This window comes from Triplophysa rosa, linkage group LG4, assembly GCF_024868665.1.
Source record: "Triplophysa rosa linkage group LG4, Trosa_1v2, whole genome shotgun sequence".
NCBI classification, from domain to species: domain Eukaryota; kingdom Metazoa; phylum Chordata; class Actinopteri; order Cypriniformes; family Nemacheilidae; genus Triplophysa; species Triplophysa rosa.
The window spans coordinates 10871878-10888550 of record NC_079893.1 but is presented as its reverse complement, the minus strand read 5'-3'; the positions used below and the strand labels follow the sequence as shown (position 1 = coordinate 10888550).

Genomic DNA, 16673 nt, shown 5'->3' with positions numbered 1-16673 from the left:
ATATATATATATATATATATAAGATTTAAAAATGAAACCGGATATGCTTCTGTACCAGTGTGGCCTGTATGTGTATGTCTATCTCTGTGTTTGTTTGATTTATATCTGTGTATTTATTTCTCTCACAGCTTCCTGCAGATTTCTCGAAGCTTCACCCGTCCGACAGCTGCCACTCCCACATGACTTCCAGCCAATCACGCTCCAGCATTGCTAGCGATTCAGGAAGTAGCAGCCTATCAGATATTTACCAGGTGATAAGAGACTCTTCATTTCTATCCCCCTAGAAAGCAATCCTGACAGAGATTTAGCATGAACATCTGGAACACACGCTTAAATCCTCCCCTGTAGAGGGGAACCCCCCCTACCGTCACCTCTCTATAACCTATTCATGTCAATCCTCAAACACACACACCTCTTGATCCACAGATCAGCATTACACAAACATTTACTGAATACACAAACACTACCACCCTGCCCCGCTGTAGACGCTCTCCCTGCATGTACTCATTCACTGTAATGTATCAGATTTTCTGGTGCTACATATGTGAGTGACTAGAGGGCATTGATTTATTGCCTCGTTGTGCTCCGCTTTACTTTGAATTACTATTTTCTAACTGACCTCAAAACTTTTATTAGCTATTTTTACTTTGTGACCCCCAACAAACACGAGGTTGGCCCTCTGCGCACACACACACACACACACACACACACACTGAGCATATCTGCATGATTTGCTTTGTTGTTTATTTGATAACGCAGGTCACCAAGGAATGAAATCCACTAAAGCAAAATCAAACGTCAGGCGCTTTTAAAAACCATACATTGTCAGCTAAAAAATACGCAGGGCGTTGCAACCTCACAGCGTTTTTATCTCTTGCAGGCCACCGAGAGCGAGTGTGGCGACATGGATCTCAGCGGACTTCCCGAAACAGCAGTGGACTCTGATGAAGACGATGATGATGAAGACGTGGGGAGGGGGACTGACCCTCTCATGAGTCGGGATATCGTAAGAGACTGTCTAGAGAAGGATCCCATGGATCGTACCGACGATGACATCGGTAAAACACGCTTTTCTGTTTTGTTACTGTGCTCGATGATGTTGCAAGCAATGAATTCATTGTGCCGAGGTTTTGTTTATATGTTTACAGAGCAGCTGTTGGAGTTCGTACAGCAGCTCCCGGCATTCGCCAGTCTGAGCGTTTCGGTTCGGAGGGAGCTGTGTGCTGTTATGGTGTTTGCAGTGGTGGAACGGGCCGGAACCATTGTGTTGAATCATGGTGAAGAGGTAAGACTGGAGTCATTTTGAGCACCTCTGCTTCTCATTGATATTCAGATGATAACAGGCAAGTGTGTGTGTCTTGTTTAGCTGGACTCTTGGTCCGTTATTCTGAATGGAGCTGTAGAGGTGATCTATCCAGATGGCCGCAGTGAAAGTGTGTGCATGGGTGGAAGTTTCGGTGTCTCTCCTTCGATGAACAAACAGCTGATGACTGGAATCATGAAGACCAAGGTGGATGACTGTCAGGTAAGAAAATGTGGAAACGTTATTGACTTTATTATATTAACATTTTATATGTTAAGTCTTGAAAATCGTCATTTACTTGCCTTCTTGCTAATGTGTTTGATAACCATTTTTCACACAAAAATTGCATAAAAATGGAAACACTTTTTTGTGTGTGTGTAGTTTGTGTGTATTGCACAGCAGGACTACTGCTGCATTCTGAATCAGGTTGAGCAGAACACACAACGTGTGGAGGAGGAAGGGGAAATCGTCATGGTGAAGGAACACCGAGAGCTCGACCGGACGGGTACCCGCAAGGGACACATTGTTGTCAAGGTGAAGACTGCCACCTTTTGCAAAAATCTGACTGACCATTTAACCAACTAATAAAACATTTAATTAATTCCATGTTTTAAAGAAGTGTTTTAAATAAGTGAGAATTATCAATTCCATAGGGTACGGCTGAGAGGCTGATGCAGCACTTAGTGGAGGATCATTCGGTCGTGGACCCCACCTACATCGAGGACTTCCTCTTAACATATCGTACCTTCCTGCCCAGTCCTCTGATTCTAGGACAGAGACTTCTGGACTGGTTCAATGACCCTAGCTTACGGGACAAGGTAGAGGCCTAAATCTGTCTTCTTTGGATGGGAACACACGCATTAGGCTTTTGCTGTGCTGCACTCATTTGCTCATTCTCTCTCGCTTAGGTAACACGAGTTGTACTGTTATGGGTTAACAATCACTTTAGCGACTTTGAAGGTAACCCTGACATGACCAGTTTCCTGGAGGAGTTTCAGAGCAACCTGGAAAGAGAGGTGAGGAGAGCATGCAAGCATTACTTAATAACCATCTCTCTAATTAATTGCATGCATACCTCAAGAAAGTCAAGTCTGAGTATCTAATGTTGTCTTTTTTATCTAAGCAGAAAATGACCGGTCAGTTGCGGTTGCTTAACATAGCTTGCGCTGCTAAAGCCAAACCCCGAGTGATTACAATAACAAGGTCTGCACGGGAGAAGCCCCTCCCCTTCACGCTTATTGGAGGTGCCGAACGAGGGACACGCCTTTTTATCAGCACCGTGGAGGTGGGGAGCAAGGCAGAGGAGGCGGGGCTTAAACGTGGGGACCAGGTACCACCTTTCAAAACTCTATAGATTACAATGCTGAGTAGTGAAACGGTTTTTGCTGTCGTTATGTTTGTGTTAATTCATTTATTACCTACTGTCCATAGATATTGGAGGTGAACGGACAAACCTTTGAGAATGTGCAGCTGTCCAAAGCAATTGAAATTCTCAAGAACAACATCCAGCTGTGTATGAGTGTCAAAACCAACCTCTTAGGTGAGATTCCCACTGGGATGCATCTTTCAACACTCAAACGCACCACGAGTGAAGTCACTCGCCCTTTGCTGACCTGCTTTCATCTTTTTTCATTCTTCTCAGTCTTCAAGGAGCTGGTGGCCAGGGTGGCAGAAGAAAGAAAAAACGGCGTCCCTCATCTTCCAAAGATCGGCGATGGAAAGAAAAATAGCCGTTTGTCTGTACCTGAGCTTGGGGCTGATTCTGATGTCATAGGTCAAGAGAAAGTCAGCAAGAAGGCCAAAGCGCACACTATGGGCGGCCGAATCAAACTGATGAAGATTCTAGACAAAACACGAATGAGTATCCTACCTCAGAAACCTTACAGGTATACACATGCACACGCTATTCTCATATACAGTACATAGTTATTTTGTTCGGTTTAAAGCTGGCGTGTAGAATAAAAACTTGGAAATTAAGAAACATTGAAGAGATAAGACCATAGTCAGAATGATGTCACACTACAACAGTATGATTCAAAATCAGAAGGGTTTTTGGGAATTTGTTACATCCACCCTTGTGGTTTATGTGGAAATCAGCAGGAAATATAGATAACGTTATACTGAACCGTGCTGAATCATTGCTCTTTTTTTTCTGCAGTGACCTCAGTTTAGGCCAGACTCAGGATGACAGCATTGTGGGATTACGGCAGAACAAACTGGCTCTGCCCACAATGCCGGTCAGCGGAAATCTCTCATCCAGTAACCCTGACCTGGCCCAGGGCCAGCAACGCATTATCGACTACAGTACACAGCCACCAGGTAAACGCTCTCAGTATGATCATACATAACATTCACAAAAAAATCTGACCGCGGTACAGTTTCACCCTAAAATCATACGATGCTCACTTTACAGTTTGAGAAATTGTAAATGTGACTGTTTTCTGTTGGGATGGATTAATTCCTGTGCACTGCACCCCGTCTTGCCCCGAAACTTCATGAAGCCAACCAATCATATTTGAGCTTTCCATTTTTAGAAACGCTCAGGAAAAATAACCATAGTTTATTGTTGGTGAGGTACATTTGTGATTATTATGGTTTTACTACAAGTAAGAAAAGCTTGTAACAAGAAACAGCTCTTGCTTTTTCTGTGTGGGATATTAATCAAAAAGTCCATGGATGGTCAGTGGACGGTGTGACTGTTTAAAAGGATAATTCTTTAAATTATGAAAATGTATTTATTATTTACTAACCTCAAGTCATTCCAAACCTGTATGACTTTCTTCTGCAAAAGAAAAGATTGTTTAAAGGACATTGACCCGCCTGACTTCCATTGTATGGATATTTCTTAAAATATCTTCTTTGTGTTCAACAGAAGAAAGAGTCATATACGGGTTTTGACTGACGTGAGGGTGAAAAGATGACACATTTTATTTTTGGGTGAACTATCACTTTAAAACCATACAACATTAACCCTGTCACGTGCACACCATACTCTGTTCTTACTGTATTTATCTTGAAATCCACTCTTGATAATTGCATTCTGCTTTACCCCTGCATTTACATTCTGCATTTGTGTTCCTGCCTTCTTCAATATCTCTGTCATAAATGTGCGATGTTCTAATGTCCCTGCTACCCTCTCGTTGCTCACAGCTCCTGGATTCACTCGTGAGTATTCGCACACTGCTTCGGTTTCTTCAAACACCTGTTTCACCCGTCTCTCTAGATCTCAGTTCCTTGGATCTGATCATCTCCATAGATGCCTGTCTTACATAATTGCCTGTCTGTCTCTCTCTCTCTCTAGTAGCCTGTAGTCCAGTCTCTACTTGACTCTTATTCATTCTCTATAGCTCTGTCGATTTTTGTAGCTGTAATCATTCTTGTACAGGTCTGGCGGGTTTTTGTTGCAAACTTGAGTCAATGGCAATGTTTTGGCGCTGATGGCATAAGACTAGCATTTACATGCTACAAGCCGTCACTTGCAGGCAAGCAATTTTTCCTACTATATTAGTCAATGGTGGCCGAGAACTGTTTGGTTACAAGCATTCTCCCAAATGTCTTTCTCTGTGTTCATCACAACAAAGAAATGTATACAGCTTTGAAACAACTTGAGGATGAATAAATGAAGACAGAATTTTCATTTTTGGTGAACTGTTCCTTTAAGGGCAATGGAATTATTTTATTAGCACTAACAAAAAAGGGTGTAGTTGATCTGTTGCTATGTGTTTTGCCTGTTGCCGTGTTTTGCCCGGCAAAACTGAGTCACGCAAATACACACGCCTTAAAGCTGTGGGACTATTTCTGTCTCTTAATTTTTTTAAGTGGCCTGTCAAAATAGACTTGTACATCATGCCATCTGCAAAACTTGCCGCTGGGCCAAGTCCTGTAGTTAAATTAGCTTTCTTTTTCCTAAGAGTGATCTTTAGATGACTCTTTCTGTTTCTGTAGCTTTTAATACTCCACATTTTTACCAGGTCTGCCAGTCACGAGATGACCGTGATTTTCTTTTCCCTAGAACTTCCTATGTCTCCATCTCAGCTCTATTTTAGGTTGGAGTCATTCTGACACGCTATCCAAAATGTTGTTTAATTTATTCATGTTTCATTTTGTTGCTGCCTCTAAATTCTGCTTGGCTCTCTAAACATTGATCTCCAACTAACCTTTTTGACTTTGTTTATTAGGGGTCCTTTCATCTTTCTATTTAGCTAATATAGTCCTAGAAGCTGCATGTAATCCGTTCTATACAGGAATGTTCATTAGGTTTATTTTTTTTAACTACAGTTATTTTAATTTGTTTGTTTTCTAACGTTCTCATTCGCAGAACTGCAAGACCAGGTGCTGCGTGTGTTCAAGGCAGACCAACAGAGTCGTTACTTTCTGATCAATAGGGACACCACAGCAAGAGAGGCGGCCAATCAGGCGATACGAGAGTTTGGCTTGACTTCATCTCCCGAAGCTTATTCGCTCTGTGACGTGTCAGTCACGCAGGAGGGCGTTATCAAACAGAGACGACTTCCCGATCAACTCTCCAAACTGGCTGACAGGATACAGCTTAGTGCCAGGTTTGGATTTAATACACACCTGTATTAAATAGACGCGCATTACATTTCAGAAATAAGATTTATTGAAATAAGTGTAATGTTTTATCTCCCATGTCAGGTACTATCTAAAGAACAACATGGAGACAGAGACGCTTTGTTCAGATGTGGAAGCTCAGGAGATGCAGCGAGAATCTCAGGTCTCTCTGTTATCCCTAAGCTCCATGGAGATAGCCAATCAGCTGTCAGCACGCAACTATCTTCTCTTCTCGAGCATCGAACCAACGGATTACATCACTGACCTCTTCAAGCTCCGCCCACAAGAGTCTACCACCAACCTTCACAATTTCGAAAGTCTAGTGAACCAGGAGACTTTCTGGGTAGCAACGGAGGTCGTACGGGAAACCAACCTGGCCAAAAGAGTGAAGATCATCAAGCACTTTATAAAAATTGCCCTTCACTGCCGCGACTGCAAGAACTTTAACTCCATGTTCGCTATTATCAGGTAATTGCCTAACTCGCTAGCAATATGCATACCAGGTGCCACCTCGGGAAGGTCAGACAATTCACATCGAGTAATATTTGTGTCTTTTTTGTGTGCTTGTTTGTGGGTTTTGTAGTGGGTTTAATCTAGCACCCGTCTCACGGTTGCGATCCACATGGGAACGTTTGCCCGGAAAATACGAGAAGCTTTTGGCGGAACTTCAGGACGTGTTCGACCCGTCTCGAAATATGGCCAAATATCGCAACCTTCTCAACAAGCATAACCTGCAGCCGCCCGTCATCCCTCTGTTTCCTGTTGTAAAAAAAGACCTCACCTTCCTCCACGAGGGTAATGTACATATCTACATTTTAATGTGCTTAGATTACGTTTGCTCATTTTTATTTCGAGTTAAAAATGTTTACACATCACTTAAAGACTCCTTATGGAGTAAAGCTACTATTTTCAATCAATCGATCAAAATTTTATTTATATAGCACCAATAGTGTACCAAAGTGCTGTACAATTCCATACAGTAATGCAATATAAAATAGAAGAAAAGAAGAGGAATAAAATACTATCAACCATGTAAGACAAATAAAATGGTAGTTATAGAAATAAAAGTATAAAACATCAAGTGCTAAAAACTAATTTACATATTAGCAAAAGCCTCATCAAACAAATATGTCTTAAGGCGAGTTTTAAAGGAGAGGTTTCTTTCTACTTTTACACAAATGTAATATAAATCTTAGGGGTCCACAGAATGTGTCTGTGAGGTTTCACCTCAAAATACACCGCAGATCTTTTATTATACCATGCCCTAATTGCCCGGTTTTGCATGTGAGGAGAAACGCGCTGTTTTGGTGTGTGTCTCTAAGTGCAAATGAGCTGCTAGTCTCCACCCCCTTTTCAACAGATAACGCAGCCAGGGGCAGGCTGTGAGCCTGTGCTTCCATCGACAAAAGAAGGGTCACATAACGCTAATGAGAAATGCTGTTTCCGTCTTTAAACATCAAACACATTGTTTTCTATAAGCGAACAGACTCCTAATAAAGGCGTCATGTTTTCTACATGCGAAATTACACATGACAAACCGGTCGTGTATTTACAAACTGGTTTTGGGATCTCAAAGACATTGACCACCTTTACATGGACATCAGTAATCAAATTATTTGCCTTATTCTGAGTAAGCTAATATTACGATTAAGGTGTTTACATGAGTCGCTTTAAGAATATACCTTTCATGTTCCCGTTTTACATGTTACACTACATAGTTCGATTTATGGCGTACGTCATTACGTCCCTAAGCGACGCCGTTCGACGTTCCCTCCATAATTCCATGTATCAACAAACAGTTCGTCTTCGCCATGGTACCACATACAGTTTTTGGTGTTTCATTTATTTTCTAGAATTGTTGGCATCTTTCTTGTTTCCCGCTCGGACCAAAAATGTGCTTTCTTGCTTGAAGCCATGTTGTTTGCCGTAAAACGAAACGGCTGTCCACTGCCGTGCGTGTGCGTAACCTGCTGCGAAAGTTCCTACGCGCCGGTAATAGTGCGATTAAGCTGTGTACATGTCTATACCGCACTTCAATAATGCGACTAAAATAGGAGTGCTCCACCCGTCTTGATTCGATTTGTGTTTACTACGGTTATGAGTTTAGACGGATTAAGCTAATCAAAAAGCTCTGTTTACATGGTCCATTCTTAATCAGAGTATTGTCTTAATCGTGTTAATATCAGATTATTGTTGTCCATGTAAACGTGGTCATTGTGGGTCATGCTAATATTTTGGATGCTACTTTTAAACTTTTTGTTAAACGCTGGTAAATCTGTTTTATAGGCAACAACTCAAAAGTGGATGGTCTGGTGAATTTCGAAAAGTTGAGAATGATTGCACGAGAGATCAGGCATGTGTTTCGAATGGCTTCCAACACCATGGATCCTGCATTGCTCTTTAAAACCAGGTACGCTCACAACTCATACAATTATTCAGCATAGATAATAAAATGACACAGACACGCACTTACACACAGTGTGACGTATATCCATTGCTGATAGTTTCTGCTGTCGGTCATTGTGTGCTTGGTGTCTTTAATGGACTTGCTTTATATGGGCTTTTGCTCTGTGGGCTTCACTGTCTAAGCACTAGTGTCTTTTTGTGTCCTCGTTCTCTCCATTTTTCTGTTCTTTGGCTCTGTTGTAGGAAGAAAAAGTGGAGGAGTTTAGGGTAAGTGGGACCGCTACTGTCTCTGGTTTTCTCTCTTTCACTTTCTCTGTTAAAGGTGAATTGTGTCATTTCTGCACCACTAGCATCACCGAAAGGAATTATTGATAGTTTTCTAACAGGTTTTCCAGAACACTTTTCTATCATTGGCCAGACAGACAAATAGATAGCATTGGACCTCAAATCCAATGTTATCGGTTGAGCCGATGTGCATACTCAAACAGAGCAACAGACGGTTCACCCAAAAATGAAAATTCGGTTATTGTCTAACCCTCGTTTTGTTCCAAACCTGTATACATTTCTTTCTGTTAAAAACAAAATGTGGGAAACATTTCTGGGGCAACATTGACTGCCATAGTATTTTTTGTCCTAGTATGGTTGTCAGTAGTGCCCCAGAATTGTTTGGTTACAAACATTCTTCCAAATATCTTTCTTAGTGTTCAGTAGAACAACAAAATGTATACAGGTGCAGAATAACTAAACTTATACAGGTTTAGAACAACTAAATGACAGAATTTTCATTTTTGGGTAAACTATCACTTTAAGCTGTTATTGTAGAATCGTTTTTATTTAGAAAAAAAATGCACACTTTCCCTTTAACTGTCATGTTTTGCTGTGTTGTGTACATAACTCACTCCACATACACTTTGTGTCTAGTCTGTTTTAGTTGCACTGTGTCTTAAAAATATTTTCTTCATTCCACCAAATGCTCATTTTACCCTCTAGAAAAGCATGAACTTTTTCTGTATACCATAAAGCTTTATAAATGTACTATTTTGATACTGTTTTAGACATATTTCGCTAACCTGTAGTTTTCTAATATAGTTACTCTGCTCTCTGTTGTGCATGTTAAACATTTCTTACAGCTACAGCAACCGATTTGTCCTGATGTCTAAACTGACAGGAAGGACTGTTTCCCCCTTGATAACTTCTGTTCCGTTGGTTTGATGTGTTAAGTAGTTCGATGTTGTCATTAACATGTGTGTGTGTGTGTGTGTGTGTGTGTGTGCGTGTGTGTGTGTGTGTGTGTGTGTGTGTAGATCTCTGAGTCAAGTGAGCAGCTCTTCTTTCTCAGACATCGGAACAATGGGTGGGAAAAGGAAAGGTAGGCGGAGCTCTTTCCTCAGTGCTAAGAAACTCTACGAGGTGGAGATGATGAGCAGATGCGTGCGGCAGTATCTGGACACGCACACTTACGAGAGCGACGAGGACACACTTCAAGACCTCTCTATACAGTGTGAACCTCCCAGTAGCACATGTGAGTCTGACTAATATCTATACGGCTTCCTTTCCTTCTTTACTGTGGTGAAAGCTAAGTATGTCAGAAATGGTTAACGCCTGTAAAAGTAATTGGTAATCGCTAGTTGGCCTATTGGTAAGTTTAAAATTATAAAGGCATGTTCACATATCTGACGGTAACTTTTAATTGTTTTGAAGTTTTGAGAATGGTGTAGTCTACACCAGCGGTTCTCAATCCTGGTCCTCGCGGACCCCCGCTCTGCATATTTTGTGTTTCTCTCTTGTTTAACACACCTGATTTAAATCGCCAGCTCGTTAGAAGAGAGCTCAATGAATGAATCGTTCCAATTGACGTGCTCCCTGACCAGTGTTCATTGCTCTCTACTCACTGCACACAGGGAATCGGCTGAAGTTAATTTAAGAACACGAACACAGCGTCCTCACACAGACAAAACCTACTACGGAAGTTTGAAGGGTTATTTGCGTAGTCACGCTTAGTGCCCTTTGGATGGAACATATACGCCCATTTAGAACTGGAATTATGGCAGAATATCTAGTGATGTTTACTTCGCAGGGCTCTTACGGGCATATTGAACAAACCTCCGAAGCGGTAGGAGAAGCATACAACATATGCAGAGCGGGGGTCCGCGAGGACCAGGATTGAGAACCGCTGGTCTACACCATACACCATCTGTTACAGGGAAACAACATTGTTAAATCATTTTCAGAGTGATTTCTTTTCCATCTGTTGGTGTTTATCCTTGTCAGGGACCAAGCAGTCAAAATAAGTGGCATAGCAAAAAAGTTCCCAAGCATAAAAGATTTTATTCCAAAAAATCTTCAAATTAACATTTTCAAAATTAAAGAAGAAATCCACATACGAGTTAACTTAAGAAACGAGGTCAACAAAAATAAACTGAGCTCAATTAACAAAAGCTAGCCCAGAGCAAACTGAACTGAGCAGCTAACAAAACTGACCTTCCTCAAATGACACAAAGGAACACGTTTATACAAATGGACTAGTCCAACTAAACACACATGGGGAGAACCATAAACCGACTAAGTAAGACATTCAGTACAAATAACAAAACAATCATTTAAACTACTAATATAAGAAAAGGTAAACTATGACAAGTAAACATTAAAGCAAATAAGAAGCCAGCATAAGAAACTAGAAGTCCCAGCAAACAATCACTTCTCCCTACACCCGTCGCAGTCAATCAGCCAGTTAGTTGCGACCTGCGAACTAATATGCGGGGCCGGTGGCACGCCAGTCCTTTATTTGGATGAACCACCCCAGGAAGTGCTGGACCTCGGCTCCGCTGCTCCACAACACGGTAACTTAAACTCAGAAAACACACATATCAATAAAGCGTATTAAATTGTGTGCACCCAACCAGTAAGCATATTGATCTTTAATAAACTATTAAATAAAAAGGAGTCTTATTTTAAATAAATATGAAAAGGTATTTGTTAGATAATAGAATAAATCTAAAAGATTATTTAAAGGAAATAAATGTGTATTACTGAAGTATGAGAGAGTGAAAATGTGAAGCAAGATTACCTTTCACAGATGTGTGGCTCTGTGGTGGGCCATCATAATTCTAATATAGTTACCTTGATAGTTTCTATAGTTCTTTGTTCATGGTAATGGATACCCTTGTCTGTCCCTACAGTATGTTGTGTTTGTGCATCGATCAACCCAGTTTTTTTTAGATTAATGTTTATAAGGCTATGTTGAAGTTGTGCACTTCTTACATTGGTCAAAGGAAATTCACAAAGAATAGATGCAAAAAAATGGGGAACGAGGGAAAATGTCATGAATTGTTATATAAATTAGTTCTATGAATAGTTTCAAGTGGAGTTCATTCACGTGTCATAAAATGTAAAGTACAGATTTATTTAAAGTGTAAAGCAGAAGCTTGTGCTGAAAGAAAAGCAATTTTGTTTAATTTGTTTGAGATTTCAAGTTCACAGCAGTACTAAAAGGAATAGGAAAAAAGGATGATACAGAAACCAGCAGAGGCCTTGCATTAATATTTTTGTGCTGTTTTTTTCTGTGATCCTGAAATTTTCTCAAGGGTAAAATGCAGCACTTATGATTGATCTAGATATAGAGATATTCATCTTTAACCTTTAAATATTTCTTAAACCATTAGTTCAGAGTCAATCCTTTAAAAAACTGTGTGTTAATAGCTTGTAGGCCACGACCATTTTTAGCAAATTCACTTTGATTTGTGTAGTTGGTATCCATTATCAACTGTTCTCTGTATCAGGTCAAAATAAAGCAAAATGGTCTTTTGCTTCCACAAACAATTTTGTTCATGTAATTTTTAACGTTCATGTGTTTGTTTTTCAGCACTGAAGAGCTCAGGTGAGAGGAGACGAACAGATGCATCTCCCGTCAGTCAGAGAAGCTCCACTCCTCAGCACCCAAATGGAAATGCTGGTCACAAGAAAGCAGCTGGCAAAGAGCTGCCACCATTTGGTTAGAATGTTTTCTCTTTTATAAACACACAATACGCCCTTTTCACATGACGTCACGCATCTGCCGTGAAGCAGTGTATCGTTACTTCCGCTAGCACTCCAGTTCATAAGGTGGCGGTAATGCACCTATAAGCTGGTTTGCCAACCGCCAGTAAAACTCAAGAAGAAGTTACTTCCGCTAGCGCCTCAGAATGGAGTTTACCAAGTCCCTTGCACATCTGCCACAAATCAGTGTTAATTTTGACAGCAAATTTTGATTTAGTTTTAGTCATAGTCTTTTGACGAAAATGCAATTTAGTTTTAGTCACATTTTAGTCAACCCCATCATTTTAGTTTTAGTCTAGTTTTAGTCGACGAAATATGAAAAACATTTTAGTCGAATAAATATACATTATATTAAATCTACTAAAATCTAAATGGTTTAAATCATTTACTTGGAGTAATTAAATGTTCCATACAAAGATTCAACAGTTTTGACATAATTTACTTCACCTTAAAATGAAATTAAACCAGGTCATTACCTTTATTTTTCAGAAAAGTTCAGTAACTAGATTTGCATTGTTGGAACATTAGACCATGAAGGACATGTTCCAGTTCATTCAATCCCATTTGACTCAATTGACTCGTTAAGTAGGGCATATTCATTCAGTTCATTCAACCAATGAAACGCTCTGACACGGCTCAAACTCAAAGGCTATTGGCTCATGGCATGCCTCTTTGAAGAAAGAGTCTTTGCTTGATACAGCAATGAATGAGAAATAGCTTTCAAAGAGACATATTATATAAATTGTATTACATTTCTTTAATCATGCAAACATGTTACATACTTGGTTCGAATATACAGTTTGACTCACTTCATCACTTCTATAATCAGTAGAGGACAGCGCTGGTTTCTTTTTGCTGACTTTATGTTGCATTTCACGTTATGCAGCAGCTCGTGTTAGCAGATAAGTTAACATAGGCATATAAAAACCTTTGAGCTTCCTTCATAATGTGTTTCGGGGTGACTCACCTGCAGTCGCGCTTCAAGTTTGCGGCGTTTTACCGGCGATCGTGAAGGAAAATAAGACGCTTTGTAACCCGCGTGGAGACACAGAATACATGTGTGTGCTTCCCCTTCTCCCAGAGACTTCTCTCTACCGTTTATATGAGATAAGCAGCACATGCGCGCAAATTGATGTCCGCCAGGTGGGACAAGAATATTTTCGTCTCGTTTTTATTAGTTGACGAAAATGTCAGTATATTTTATTACAGTTTTCGTTATCATGCATTCATTTTTATTTAGTTATCGTCTCGTTTTCGTCAGTGAAAACATGTCGTTAACGAATACTTTTCGTCATAGTTTTCGTCAACGAAATTAACACTGCCACAAATACGGCTAGATGATGCACAACGTCTTGTAGACAAATTTTCGCTAACGACAAGATCAAAGCTAGAGAAAGGATACAAATTCTTCATTGAACAGTACCTGTTTGATTATGAAGGTAAGTGTTTTGTTTTCTTTTTGTGTTAGCGAAGGTGTTGGATAAGTACTTGAATACGTGTTCTGTCAGTTTTTTTCACAGTTGTTAAATTCCAGCGTGACTGCAAAACGGAAGTTCTTCTTGTTTGTTGCAAGACGGATGTTGTGATACACTGCTTTGCGAAAAGGCGGAAGCTAAGTGACCTCATTGTGAAAAGGGCCTATTGATCACACAGAGTTCGAGTGGCATTAGAGCGCCCTCTGCTGGTGACTTAAAGTCTTGGTTGTATTGAGAAGTCATCAGTCATTCTAAGTGTGTTTCTCTCTCAGAAGAGGGGCGGGACAGACAACGAAAGCTGACGGAGGACAGCCAATCAAACGCCTCGTCTTTGCTTTCTTCTCCGCGCACATCACCTCGCAGTACACCTAGAAAAGGTATGTCGATTAAAATCAGTTTGTTTTATAGTGAATTGTAGCAGGAGTGTAATGAGTAATTCTCTGTCTCATAGGCCCGCAGTTGGTCGTGAGTGATTCATCAGATCAGTTGAGTCTGTTAAGCTCCTCCTCCTCTGATTTCATCATAACTGATGAGCACGCTCAAACTCGTGCACTTACACATCCACACAACACGTGTAGGACGGAGCCTGACCAAATAAGCTTGGGGTAGGAGATTTATACACAACCATCTAAAAATTCCATTTGTTTGTGTCTGTTTTCTCATTGTCAATACTATAAAGCTGATTTTATATTTCTTTCTCTCAGGTCCTACTCTCTGACTCAGGATCAGTGTGACCGTGCATCATTGGATGCGGTAGACAGTGGGCGTGGCAGCTGGACGTCCTGCTCCAGTGGTTCCCATGACAACATACAAAGTATTCCACATCGTGTCGGTTATGACAACCGGAGCTGGGAGACACTGTCCGAAGGCATTGGCCCTAGTCACGTGAGCACTCCTACCGGATACTGGGGCGAAGACTTGGAAGGCGACACAGGAACGATAAAACGTAGAGGTGGGAAGGACGAGACTCCAAATACGTCAAGTATTGCAAATCAAAGAGAGGGGCGTTTTAGAGAGCCTCCGCCCACACCACCGGGTTATACTGCTCTTTCAATTGCTGATGCAAACAGCCCTAGTCATGCTCATGGCAGACGCCCACCAGACTACACAGCAGCGCTGCAGAGGTCTCGATTTGTTAAAAGATCGTGTGAACATCCCTCACCGATACGCCCATCAAGTAGATTACCAGCATATGGCCATTGCCAGTCGCCACGACGACCACAACAGGATGGTACGTTTGACTGAAAAATGCACACTGGATATATGTGTATATCAGGTTTTTGTCAAGAAAATGCTCATGCTCTTGTTTTTTGTTCTTCTACAGAGAATGAGCAAATATCTGCTGTTTGAAGGTGGACGCTTTGTTTATCTCTGCACCAAAGTTTTATGACAATCCATGGACATGAATGAAAATGTGGAAACAGGGCCAGAAAATGAACTGCAGCAAAGCATTTCTGGCTTTCGTGGAGGTTATTGTGAAAGAGAAGAGCAGAGAAGGTTTTGGCACTTTTAATAACAGAAAATGTACAAAACAAAGAAGGAACAAAACCAAACAATGCATTATAAAATGAAGATCATTGTCTCATTTAAGTAAGGAATGGTGAGAGATGTTGCACATGTGATGTAATGTATCAGTGTTACAGTATCATGCAAACAGTGTTGTTTCATTTCTTTTGAAGTTTTAGTCTGCCATGTTACTTTATTTGGTGTTGAAGTGTGTGTGAGTGTGTGCGTGCTTCAGAGAGAGAGTGTTAAACCTACCACGGAGAGAGATGTAGCCCTCTTCAAACACTTGAAGACAAAGACTGAGAAACTGTCCCTCGCAGACCTCAATAGTCTCAAACATCTCTGTATGCAAACATCAGTGTTTATTATATGGTCATTTTCAACGCGTTTTCTCATTTCATTGTGTTTCTGAACTTTCCAAATGTCGCCACAGAATTTTATGTTTCTTATTTTTATTGAATTTTATCGAGTTCTATTATTCCTGGCTATTCAAATGTTATATGGCACAAATCATGAATTGTTGCACAAGTTTTCAGAAGCAAGAGATATTTTTGGTAGATGATATGAGTTAAAGTTGTTACGTAGACGATAGTCGGTCATGATATGGTCAGTAAATATTTACAACAGTATATTTTACTCAGAATGTTATCAAATGTGTGATAGTTCAAATGTATCGCTTATAGCTCCTTGTGTTTCTACCCAGCCAAATCTATAAGTACCACATGTATTTCTACGTCTTTTACAAAGACAACTTGCGAAGTCTGTATACTTTTGTATTTTTTAAAAGTATTGTAAATAGTGGTTATATTTTGTTAAAGATTTCAGAGACCTATTCTGTTTATTGGACACAATTCGGCTACAAATGACTGATGGAAAATAAACATTGTAGCAATGACTTGGAGTTCGTGAAGTCTCATGTCTTGTATCACAGGGTTTGCTGGTCTTTGATGCTTTTACAATCTTTAATATTGCAGGTCCACATGGCTTATCATGGAGGTGTTAAACTGGTTAAACCAATAATCCAGCATTCAAACAAACAACGCATTGTTTTGAAAGGGCCACAGAATTTCTGTAACAATAGCCCGATCTGCATATTAAACTGGGTTAGGATAAAGAACATTTGCATTTAAAGACGAGAAGTCCCACCCCACATTTACTTCATTAGTATACAGATTTCTTAACATCTGTGTATTAGCTAAAATCACAAATGTGTGTCTGATACATTTACTGTATAGTTTAATAGCTATATATAATAAAATAAAAAAAATAGTAAAATAATCTAGGAACTGTAATTATACTGGGTTGGTTTTGTGTAGTCATGAATATGTATTTGCGTAGTTTTTTTATATAACCTCTACTGTTGCCTTGGGCAAAAA

At 40.2% G+C, this 16673-nt stretch overlaps 1 protein-coding gene across 6 annotated transcripts in view; it reads left to right on the top strand.

The window, feature by feature from the left end:
• Positions 1-16198, top strand: part of rapgef2a (Rap guanine nucleotide exchange factor 2a) — a 50999-nt gene extending 34801 nt beyond the window's left edge. For 2 of the 6 annotated variants that reach the window (XM_057331067.1, XM_057331072.1), the window contains 22 exons: positions 129-251; positions 881-1058; positions 1149-1285; positions 1367-1525; positions 1685-1837; positions 1957-2121; positions 2212-2319; positions 2427-2633; positions 2735-2843; positions 2946-3189; positions 3462-3622; positions 5622-5862; positions 5960-6343; positions 6459-6670; positions 8162-8285; positions 8525-8548; positions 9586-9803; positions 12144-12272; positions 14064-14168; positions 14243-14396; positions 14496-15022; positions 15116-16198. In XM_057331067.1, coding sequence (XP_057187050.1) covers positions 129-251; positions 881-1058; positions 1149-1285; positions 1367-1525; positions 1685-1837; positions 1957-2121; positions 2212-2319; positions 2427-2633; positions 2735-2843; positions 2946-3189; positions 3462-3622; positions 5622-5862; positions 5960-6343; positions 6459-6670; positions 8162-8285; positions 8525-8548; positions 9586-9803; positions 12144-12272; positions 14064-14168; positions 14243-14396; positions 14496-15022; positions 15116-15141 — 3888 coding nt within the window. In that variant the 3' untranslated portion in view covers positions 15142-16198. The remainder of the gene's footprint in view (positions 1-128; positions 252-880; positions 1059-1148; positions 1286-1366; positions 1526-1684; positions 1838-1956; positions 2122-2211; positions 2320-2426; positions 2634-2734; positions 2844-2945; positions 3190-3461; positions 3623-5621; positions 5863-5959; positions 6344-6458; positions 6671-8161; positions 8286-8524; positions 8549-9585; positions 9804-12143; positions 12273-14063; positions 14169-14242; positions 14397-14495; positions 15023-15115) is intronic. The other 4 variants (XM_057331069.1, XM_057331068.1, XM_057331071.1 and 1 more) reach the window with 4 other exon arrangements.
• The last annotated feature ends 475 nt before the right edge of the window (positions 16199-16673 follow it).